Source organism: Tamandua tetradactyla, chromosome 23 (assembly GCF_023851605.1).
Source record: "Tamandua tetradactyla isolate mTamTet1 chromosome 23, mTamTet1.pri, whole genome shotgun sequence".
Taxonomy (NCBI): Eukaryota; Metazoa; Chordata; class Mammalia; order Pilosa; family Myrmecophagidae; genus Tamandua; species Tamandua tetradactyla.
In genome coordinates this window covers 53,629,788-53,641,724 of record NC_135349.1, presented here as the reverse complement: position 1 = coordinate 53,641,724, position 11,937 = coordinate 53,629,788, and the positions used below count along the sequence as shown (strand labels likewise).

The 11,937-nt window shown below is 42.3% G+C and overlaps 1 protein-coding gene across 2 annotated transcripts in view; it reads right to left on the bottom strand.

The window, feature by feature from the left end:
* Nucleotides 1-11,937, bottom strand: part of TRAP1 (TNF receptor associated protein 1) — a 58,020-nt gene that overhangs the window by 23,089 nt on the left and 22,994 nt on the right. For both annotated transcript variants that reach the window (XM_077141974.1, XM_077141975.1), the window contains 3 exons: nucleotides 10,760-10,927; nucleotides 9,710-9,792; nucleotides 8,369-8,509 (listed from right to left, as the gene is read on the bottom strand). In XM_077141974.1, coding sequence (XP_076998089.1) covers nucleotides 8,369-8,509; nucleotides 9,710-9,792; nucleotides 10,760-10,927 — 392 coding nt within the window. The remainder of the gene's footprint in view (nucleotides 1-8,368; nucleotides 8,510-9,709; nucleotides 9,793-10,759; nucleotides 10,928-11,937) is intronic.

Sequence of the window (11,937 nt, the reverse complement as noted above, 5' to 3'; positions counted from 1 at the left end):
TCAAAGAAATGATGGAGGTACCCCAAAGCAAAAATTTGCCAAGTACTTCTTAAAACCTTCTCGTCACTCCCATAGTCAGGTGATCAAGTTCAGCCTCAGTGGTGGCGAGTGACAGCAGTGAAAATGGCTCTTCACCTCTGTTATAGTTTGCCAAAGCAGCCAGAATGCAACACATCAGAGATGGATTGGCTTTTAATAAAAGGGGCTTCATTGATAAAAATACACTTGGAAGGGCCAAGATGGCGGCTTAACAATGTGAGTGTTTTAGTTCATCCTCCAGAACAACTACTAAATATCCAGACACAGTACAGAACAGCTACTGGGGCCACGTCAGTGACCGGACACACAGTGTACCTCAGTCTGAATCAGCTGGACCAGCTGCGAGCCTCCCCAGAACCGTGAGTTCCCCAAGTCACGGCAGCCAGCGCCCCTCCCCCCACAGGATGCTCCCAGAGGAGAAAGGAAAGAGACTTTACCTGAGCACAACCAAACACCAATTCTGGAATTGATTAACAAATTCTGACTACGAAAAATAGGTCCTCAGGTCAGGTGAACCTGGTCAAAGCAGAGGTCGCTCATTTTTGCCCTGGCGCCAAGGGGGCAGGACTGACGGAAAAAGAAAAAAAGATAAGAAACAGGTTTTTGTGGCTGTGTTTCTACAAAGGCTTGACTGCCTTTGGATACAGTGGCAGGAATTCTCAGGCTGCAACTGCCCCAGGCACAGGTGGAAACATGCTCATTTGAGGGCTTGTCTGGAGCCTGTACCTTCCCCAGGGGAGGGGTGAAGCCCAACTCACGTGGAATCCCTTCCTCAAGGAATTCAGACACCAGGGTTTAGAAGTTTGAAGCCATTAAAACCAGCCTACAACCTCTCCTCCGTCTCCACTACGCCCCCAGCAGGAAGAGTCTGCCAAAGTTAAAGGTACCGCATCATCTTATGCTGGTGGGACCTCCAGGCAGACAAGCGCCACCTACTAGGTAGGATAAGAAAAACGGAGCCCAGAGACTTCACAGGAAAGTCATTCAACATGCTGGGTCTCACCCTCAGGGAAAACCGATACAGGTGACTCTTTCCTCCTGAAAGGAGGCCAGTTTGGTCTGGGAAAATCCAGCTGGAGTCTATAATACCCATGTAGACCCTCCAAAGGGTGGGGGGAAAAAGGCACCATACAAGCATTGCAAGAAATAAGAAAACAAGAACTGAAAAATTCTCCTCTGTTAAACAAAACCTAAGCTAGAGGTCCAGAAAAAGCTGAATTGATTGTCAAAGAACAGACAGACAACAAATTCATCCAGCAAGAAAACCCTAGGTAAAAGAAGTGAAAGCAATCCCTAGAATAAACTAATTAAGGTAATTAAATGCCTAGACGCCAGCAAAAAATAACAAATCATACCAGGAAAATTGAAGATATGGCCCAGTCAAAGGAACAAACTAACAATTCAAATGAGATACAGGAGCTGAGACAATTAATTCAGAATGTATGAACAGACATGGAAAACCTCACCAAAAACTAAATCAATGAATTGAGGGAGGATATAAAGAAGGAAAGGAATGAACAAAAAGAAGAAACTGAAAGTCTGAAAAAACAAATCACAGAACTTATGGGAATGAAAGGCACAGAAGAAGAGATGAAAAAAACAACGGAAACCTACAATGGTAGATTTCGAGAGGCAGAAGATAGGATTAGTGAATGGAGAATGGAACATCTGAAATCCAACAAGAAAAAGAAAATATAGGGGAAAAAATGGAAAAATATGAGCAGGGACTCAGGGAATTGAAGGACAATATGAAGAGCATGAATATACGTGTTGTGGGTGTCCCAGAAGTAGAAGAGAAGGAAAAGGAGAGGAAAAGCTAATGGAAGAAATTATCATGGAAAATTTCCCAACTCTTAAGAAAGACTTAAAATTACAGATTCAAGAAGTGCAGCGTACCCCAAAGAGAATAGACCCAAATAGACATGCTCCAAGACACTTACTAGTCAGAATGTCAGAGGTCAAAGAGAAAGAGAGAATCTTGAAAGCAACAAGAGAAAAGCAATCCATCACATACAAGGGAAGCCCAATAAGACTTGCGTAGATTTCTCAGCAGAAACCATGGAGGTGAGAAGACAGTGGGATGATACATTTAAATTACTAAAAGAGAAAAACTGCCAACCAAGAATTCTATACCCAGCAAAAATGTCCTTCAAAAAATGAGGGGGAAATTAAAACATTTTCAGAAAAAAAATCACTGAGAGAATTTGTGACCAAGAGACTGGCTGTGCAAGAAATACTAAAGGGAGCACTAGGGACAGATTTGAAAAGACTGAAGAGAGAGATATGGAGAAGAGAGCAGAAAGGAAGACTATGAGTAAAGGTAAAAAGAAGGAAAATTAGATATGACATATAAAATACAAAAGGCAAAATGGTAGAAGAAAGCACTACCCATACAATAATAACACTAAATGTTAATGGATTAAACTCCCCAATCAAAAGACACACGCTGGCAGAATGGATTAAAAAACAGGACCCATCTATATGCTGTCTATAGGAAACACATCTTAGACCCAAAGATAAACATAGGTTGAAAGTGAAAGGTTGGGAAAAGATATTTCATGCAAATAACAACCAGAAAAGAGCAGGAGTAGCTATACTAATATCCAACAAATTAAACTTCAAATGTAAAACAGTTAAAAGAGACAAAGAAGGATGCCATGTATTAATAAAAGGAACAATTCAGCACTAAGACATAACAATCATAAATATTTATGCACCGAACCAGAATGCTCCAAAATACATGTGGCAAACACTGAAAAGAGAAATAGACACATCTACCATAATAGCTGGAGACTTCAATTCCCCACTCTCATCAATGGACAGAACATCTAGACAGAGAATCAATAAACAAAGAGAGAATTTGAATATTACAATAAATGAGCTAGACTTAACAGACATTTCTAGAACATTACACCCACAACAGCAGGATACACTTTTCTCTCAAGTGCTCATGGATCATTCTCAAAGATAGACCATATGCTGGGTCACAAAGCAAGTCTCAATAAATTTAAAGAGATTGAAATCATACAAAACACTTTCTCAGATCATAAAGGAATGAAGTCGGAAATCAATAATAGGCAAAGTGCCAGAAAATTCACAAATACGTGGAGGTTCAACAACACACTTAAAACAACCAGTGGGTCAAGGAAGAAATTACAAGAGAAATCAGTAAATATCTCGAGGCAAATGAAACACAACATATAAAAACTTATGTGACACAGCAAAGGCAGTACTAAGAGGGAAATTTATTGCCCTTAATGCCTATATCAAAAAAGAAGAAAGGGAAAAATCAAGGAATTAACTGTTCACTTGGAAGAACTAGAGAAAGAACAGCAAACTAATCCCAAAGCAAGCAAAAGGAAAGAAATAACAAAGATTAGAGCAGAAAAAAATAAAATTGAGAACAGGAAAACAATTGAGAAAATCAATAAAACCAGAAGCTCTGAGAAAATCAGTAAGATTGATGGGTGCTTAGCAAGACTAACAAAAAGAAGAAGAGAGAGGATGCAAATAAGATCAGAAATGGAAGAGGAGACATAACCACTGACCCCACAGAAACAAAGGAAGTAATGACAGGATACTATGAACAACTTTATGCTAATAAACACAACAATGTAGATGAAATGGACAACTTCCTAGAAAGGCATAAACGACCAACTTTGGCTTGAGAAGAAATAGACAACCTCAACAAACCAATCCCAAGTAAAGAAACTGAATCAGTAGAACATACAGAATAAAAATAAATAATGGGGGAAAAAACTGAATCAGTCATTAAGAAGCTCCCCAAAAAGAAAAGTCCAGGACCAGATGGCTTCACATGTGAATTCTACCAGACATTCCAGAAAGAATTTGTACCAACCCTGCTCAAACTCTTCCAAGAAATTGAAGAGGAGGGAAAGCTACATAATTCATTCTACAAAGCCATCACCCTCATACCAAAGCCAGACAAAGATATTACAAAAAAAGAAAACTACAGATCAATTTCTCTAATGAATATAGATGCAAAAATCCTCAACAGAATTCTAGCAAACCAAATCCAGCAACACATTAAAAGAATTATACATCATGACCAAGTAGGATTCATCCCAGGTAGGCAAGGATGGTTCAACACAAGAAAATCAATTAATATAATACACCATATCAACAAATCAAAGCAGAAAAACCACATGATCATCTCAATTGATGCAGAAAAGGCATTTGACAAAATTCAACATCCTTTCCTGTTGAAAACACTTCAAAGGATAGGAATAGAAGGGAACTTCCTTAAAATGATAAAGGGAATGTACGAAAAACCCACAGCTAATATCATCCTCAATGGGGAAAAACTGAAAACTTTCCCCCTAAGATCAGGAACAAGACAAGATGTCCACTATCACCACTGTTACTCAACATTGTGTTGGAAGTTCTAGCCAGAGCAATTAGACAAGAAAAAGAAATACAAGGCATCGAAATTGGAAAGGAAAGTAAAACTCTTACCGTTTGCAGATGATATGATACTATATGTCGAAAACCCTGAAAAATCCACAGCAAAATCACTAGAGCTAATAAATGAGTACAGCAAAGTGGCAAGTTACAAGATCAACACTCAAAAATCTGTAGTGTTTTTATACACTAGTAATGAACAATCTGAGGGGGAAATCAAGAAATGAATTCCATTTACAACTGCAACCAAAAGAATAAAATATTTAGGAATAAATTTAACTAAAGAGACAAAAGACCTAAACAAAGAAAACTACAAGATATTGTTAAAAGAAATCACAGAAAACCTAAATAGACAGAAGGGCATACCGTGTTCATGGAGTGGAAGACTAAATATAGTTAAGATGTCAATTCTACCTTAATTGATTTACAGATTCAATGTAATACCAATCAAAATCCCAACAACTTACTTTTCAGAAATAGGTAAACCAATAACCAAATTTATCTGGAAGGGCAGGTGCCCCAAATAGCTAAAAGTATCCTGAGAAAAAAAATGAAGTTGGAGGTCTCACACTGCCTGACTTTAAGGCATATTATGAAGCTACAGTGTTCAAAACAGCATGGTACTGGCATAAAGATAGATATATTGACCAATGGAATCGAATAGAATGTTCAGATATAGACCCTCTCATCTACGGACAATTGATCTTTGATAAGGCAGTCAAGCCAACTCACCTGGGACAGAACAGTCTCTTCAATAAATGGTGCCTAGAGAACTGGATATCTATACGCAAAAGAATGAAAGAGGACCAGTATCTCACACCCTATACAAAAGTTAACTCAAAATGGATCAAAGACCTAAACATTAGGTCTAAGACTATAAAACTGTTAACAGAAAATGTAGGGAAATATCTTATAAATCTTATACTTGGAGGTGGTTTTATAGACCTTACTCCCAAAGCAAGAGCACTGAAGAAATAGATAAATAAATGAGAATTCCTCAAAATTAAACACTTTTGCACATCAACAAACTTCATCAAGAAAGTAAAAAGACAGCCTCCACAATGGGAGACAATATTTGGAAACGACATGTCAGATAAAGGTCTAGTATCCAGAATTTATAAAGAGATTGTTCAGCTCAACAACAAAAAGACAGCCAATCCAATTACAAAATGGGAAAAAGACTTGAACAGACACTTCTCAGAAGAGGAAATACAAATGGCCAAAAGGAACATGAAGAGATGCTCAACGTCCCTGGACATTAGAGAAATGCAAATCAAAACCACAATGAGATATCATCTCACACCCACCAGAATGGCCATCATCAACAAAACAGAAAATGACAAGTGCTGGAGAGGACGTGGAGAAAGAAGCACACTTATTCACTGTTGGTGGGAATGTCAAATGGTGCAACCGCTGTGGAAGGCAGTTTGGTGGTTCCTCAAAAAGCTGAATATAAAATTGCCATATGACCAGGCAATACCACTGCTAGGTATCTACTCAAAGGACATAAGGGCAAAGACACAAACGGACATTTGCACATCAATGTTTATAGGAGCATTATTTACAATTGCAAAGAGATGGAAACAGCCAAAATGTCCATCAACAGACAAGTGGCTAAACAAACTGTGGTATATACGTATGATGGAATATTATGCAGCTGTTAAGACAGAATAAAGTTATGAAGTATGTAACAACATGGATGGACCTTAAGGGCATTATGCCGAGTGAGATTGGCCAGAAACAGAAAGACAAATAGCATATGGTCTCACTGATGTGAACTGACATTGGTGAATAAACTTGGAATATTATGTTGGTAGCGGGGACCATTAGGAGACAGAAATAGGGTGAGATAATGGGTTACTGGAGCTGAAGGGATACAGATTGTACAACAGGACTGAATATAAAAACTCAGAAATGGACAGCACTATACTACCTAACTGTAATACAATTATGTTAAAACACTGAATGAAGCTGCATGGGAGAGTGATACAGGGAGGAGGGCTGGGGGCATAAATGAAATCAGAAAGATAGACATTAAAGATTGAGATGGTATAATCTAAGAATGCCTAGAGTGTATAATAATAGTGACTAAATGTACAAATTTTAAAAATGTTTTTGCATGAGGAAGAACAAAGAAATGTCATTACTATAGAGTGCTGAAAATAGATGGTAATTAATATTTTAAAATTTCACCCTATGTGTGAGACTAAAGCAAAAAACGTTTATTTGGTACAAAATTTATATTTTGACTAGTGCATTTCTTAATATAACATATGTAGATAGCTTGATTGAACACTGTAAGTACCTGGAATCTTGGGTAGGACAAGAGATTTTGTTGGTTTGTCCAAAGTGATGCACCGATGAATCCCAGAGTGATTTGATCAGTGAGTGGAAAGTATTTGTAAAGTCTCCTTTTGGGAATGGTGAGAATGGAGAGAAATTCAACTTCCCCAAGTTGAATTCTTGATATTCTCACAAGCAGTGTGGACAACCAAAGCTATACGCTGAGCCCACAGTCTTGGGGTTTGTTCACATGAAACTTAACCCCACAAAGGATAAGTCAAGTCTCCTTAAAATTTAGGCCTAAGAGTCACTCCCAAGAGAACCTCTTATGTTGCTCAGATGTGGCCTCTCCCTCCAGCCAACACAACAAACAATCTCACCACCCTCCCCCTGTCTACGTGGGACATGACCCCCAGGGTTGTGGACCTTCCTGGCAACATGGGACAGAAATCCTGGAATGAGCTGAGACTCAGCATCAAGGGATTGAGAAAAACCCTAGAATGAGCTGAGCCTCAGCATCAAGGGATTGAAAAAACCTTCTAAACCAAAAGGGGAAGAGCAAAATGAGACAAAATAAAGTGTCAATGGCTAAGAGATTCCAAACACAGTCAATAACAGGTCATCCTGGAGGTTATTCTTACGCATTAAGTAGATATCATCTCGTCAGTCAAGATGTGATGGAGAGGCTGGAGGGAACTGCCCAAAAATGTAGAGCTGTGTTCCAGTAGCCATGTTTCTTGAAGATGACTGTATAATTATATAGCTTTCACAATGTGACTGTGTGATTGTGAAAACCTTGTGTCTGATGCTCCTTTTATTGACCTTGTCAACATACAAGTAGAACATGTGGCATAAAAATAAATAATAAGGGGAACAAATGTTAAAATAAATTTAGTTTGAAATGGTAGTGATCAACGAAAGGGAGGGGTAAGGGGTATGGTATGTATAATCTTTTTTTAAATTTATTTTTCTGTTGTGTTTTTATTTTTTTCTGAATTGATGCAAATGTTCTAAGAAATGATGAATATGCAACTATGTGATGATACTGTGAATTACTGATTATATATGTAGAACGGAATGACCATATGTTAATGTTTTTGTTCGTTTGTTGTTAAATTTTTCTTAATTAATAAAAAAATAACGGGGAGTCTGAATGTCACCGCACTGTGCACACAAACGCCTCGCACCCAACGGCCATGTGCAGGGGCAGCCACGGGAACCATCCCTGGGTGCTGGGGAGGCGTTCTGTTTTCTTCCTTTCTGTGGACTTGTGTATTCCACATTTCATATACCAAATGAGCGTTGGTTTTACAGTAAAATAAAACAAAAGTTATCAAACTAAAAACAGTCACAGCATTAGTGGAGGTGAGAGAAAAGGCGCAGGGTGGCATGGTCCCTGGGCTTGTGCCCCTGGGTCATACCCTCCCCCGAGGCTCAGGTCCCCTGGGCTCATGCCCCTCTTCCCTCATTCGTGCCCCCACCCCAGGCTCATGCCCCACCAGGTTCGTGCCCTCCCCACACCGCCCCCGGCCCCACCCTCGGCTGCCCTCTGTGAGAAGCACCACCAGCACTGAGTGAAGGCAGGCAGGCGACCCTCCACAGCCTGAGAAGTGGGAGGAGAGACCTGAATGGTGAAGGTGCCTTTCTCCACATCGGTCTGCAGGTGAATCTCCATCTCCGGCAGCGTCTGGCCTTCCGACACCAGCTTATGACGCAGCTTTTCCAAGGCATCGCTGCTGTTGGAGATGAGTTCCCGAATGAACACCTGTGGGAGAGGACATGCTAGAACGGGGCATGACGGAGTGTGGCACTACAGTACCTGTTCTGTTCGCGTAGTCGTATCCACATCAAACGTGAAAACCTGAGAAAGGCCCCCACAGAACACACATGTCCCTAAACACAAAGACTTCCAGCTTTGCCACAGGCAGTTTCTCCAGGGAGGTCATGAGGTTATTAAAGGCGGCAGCTTCTCCCAGCACACTTCACATGGTAAACTGACTCCCGCAGACCTTTCCTACACGCCTTCTTCGCTATGTTCACTCAAACTTTAAGAGCCCTGGGAGAGACCATTTCTTTCCCAAACTCTGACACAGAGACGACCACCTATCCCCTCAACATCTGGTTCTCCTGCTACAGAAAAGACTCCCTTAATCGGGTGGGATCATTCAAACCCAGACCCATCATCTTCAGGGAAAAGAAGGGCCACAGGACTCAACCGCCCTTCCATTCTCTAAAAAGGACCTTTTCCTCAGTCCTGGGAGGGAGGAAGGCGGATCGGATTCCAAGAGACTGGAAGCTGGCGGTGGTGACAGGGAAGCCTGGAACGAGTACAACTATAAAACACCTCGAGGTATTTCCTGAAAAATTCCCTTTAACTTTGCAATATTGTGCTTTGACCTTCAAAATTTTTCTTGTGGTCTAGCAATGATAAGTATGTGACCCATAATGGCCCATTTGTTCTTCTCTACTCTTTCCATGTTGCACTGCCCCCAAATGATTTTTCATCTCCCCAGAAGTTCTTCTGTACCTTTTCCTGCCCACAGCACATGGGGGCAAGGGCTCCTCTCCCACGGCCCCCACTGTCCCCACTCAGCCCGGGGGCAGCTATGCCAGGTTAGGTGGTGAGTAAACAGGGACCGTCGATACACATCAGCAATGGGGTTTTGCAATGACTGCTCAGAAAGGAACCTCAGTCGTATCTGGGGTCTAAAAGAGTTATCAACAAAACAATTAATTCTCCGAGTAGCATGGTCCAAAGAATCATCTGGATATATTTACCCTTGAAACCAGAAACAGACTTTGGTTAAAAAAAGAAAAAATCTGTCACTGGCAGCTCAGATTGGGACCTGTCCCAAGTTTAATGCATTCTCACAGCTAATATACTACCTGGCACTGCCTCAGACCAGCATAAAGTGTTGCCAAGAAGAACGCTGTCGGCGCGGGACATGGCTGACAGGCACTGTACCTCTTTTTCCGAGTACAGGGAACGTGCAACGATATCCAGAAGCTTTTTCGTCTCAGCCTGGAACTCGTGTTTGGAAATGGAACCTGGTAATTAATCAGACACAATCAATAAAGTTTAATTTCTATTTTCATGAGAGAATACTCCAAAGAACTTATTTTTTTAATATTTATATCTCAATTTATTTCTATATCTGTACACACACATACACACATAAAACCATGAGTTCACAGAGACACTTAAAGTTCAATCCAAAGATCTTGTAAAGTTAGGAGTCTTAGATACTTTTGAAAAAAAAAATGAACTAAAGCAACAGAAACAAAAGCTCCAGGGACCCCTGGGGTAGGAGGTCTTGGGCATGGGTGAAGCAAAGCAGCTCCTCTCTCCAGCAGAAAGGGGCACACGGGCCACGACGGATCCCCACCCAGCCCTCTGCTGCCAAAGCCAGAATGCCTGGGCGACCTCAAACGTGCTGGCAGGCTAGTTTTTCCCAACTGCCTAATGATGAGAATCAGGTTGGATGTACCAACCAAGACCCTGAATTATATTCTTCAAAATGTGATTTCTAAATTAATCTATTTTAAAAGCAAAATAACCAAAAAACTCTCACTTCTCTTCTTAACCCAACGTCAAAGATACTGTTACTGTCATCTTGTTGAAAAGCCAAAAATGGAACCATTTCAAGACTGGCTCTGAAGACTGCTTTCCTATAGCATTTCTACTTCTTAGGAATGAGAAATCCAACTTCAGAGTTCAGTCCTGTTACAGCGGGGCCAGAGCTGAGCTCCCGCCAGCTGCTGAGATCCTCAGCAGATGTGTCACGCGTCGCCAGGAAGGCCCTGCGCACAGCTTCACAGGCGGCCACCAGAGGGCGCAGGGCACACCAGGACGGCAGGGAGAAGCTGCTGGCCTGGCGGAAATGGAGGATGCAAAGTCTGGGGGATACTCCCAGAAACCAAGACCTTCGTGCTTCCGAGTGGAGTGGGTGGCTCGACCTAGGTGCAGTGCCCCCCCCCCCCCCCGAAAGTGCCCCAAGTGGCCGACGCGCACTGCCCTGCACGGTCTCGGTGCTACTGATGATCGTGTGTGGTGGCTCCTGCGCCTCGTTCCCGGCGGCCTGCGTGCTGTATGGGCGGCCCACGCCCAGGCAGGGGGCAACCAGGTCTCGCCCGGCACCCCTTGACTGGCCTGTCATCCTCCAAGGACCCAGAACCGGTTTTCCTGAAACAACATACAGAAAGACAGAGAATTAGCAGACGCCAGAAACAGAATATCTTCATTTGGCCCCCTTTGGTAGCAACCTTGGGGATTTCTTTAAGGCAAGTTAGGCTTCTGCTCAGAAGACCCTGCACTACCCAGAGAGCTGCACCTGAGCTCGACATTGGCCAGTGACTGGGGGAGCGGGAGCCATGGGGCTTCTAGGAGTCTTGGAGACGGCCCCAGGCAGGGCCTTCTGAGGACATGCGGGGGGAGGTCCTGGGTCAACAAGAAAATCCATCAGGCCCTGACCTCCAGACCTCCTGCCTGACAACCCAGCCTTCCTGACCCGTAACTGTTACCAAAAAAAAGGAGAAAGATATAAATTTTTAAATTTCATCATTCTAGAACTGTCTCATATCTTCTAGAACTTGATTCTTTTCCTTTCCTCTTTGTCCAAAACTGCCAGAGTTTTAAAAAATTAGTGAATTAAAAAACCCGAGAAACAGTGAGTGACCTATTCTCCCACGTGCCTCGTAGCCAGGAGAGGTGCCCACCACCCCACGGTCTATGGGCTCTTCCGGCTCAGCAGGGCAGTGCCTCAAAAGCTGCTGGGGGTGCAGGGAGGGCAGAGGGACGGGCCCCTGGCCCTTGCACGTGCCCCCCATTCCACCAGCAGGCAGGGCCAAGTCTGAGGCCCCTTCAAGGCCCAGCCACCGGCCCAATGCAGACACCTCTAGGAGCCTGCTCCTATGGGAGAGGTTCACTGCAGGTGCTTAAGGACACAGGTGCAGACAACATCCAACACACCTGTGTGGCATGAGTGTCTGTACCCCCGTGAACTGCATCTGCCCGATATGCGCCAACTAATCTTATATGCACATTTGAAAGAAATGATTTAGAATGTCCAGAAATATGTTGAAGGTTTTAAAAATTAACATATTTAACTTCCACAATTCCATAAGCAATAAAAACTTGCCTGTTCTTAAAGCTTATTACTGGACTTATAAATAATGATTCTAGCCTTCATCTAC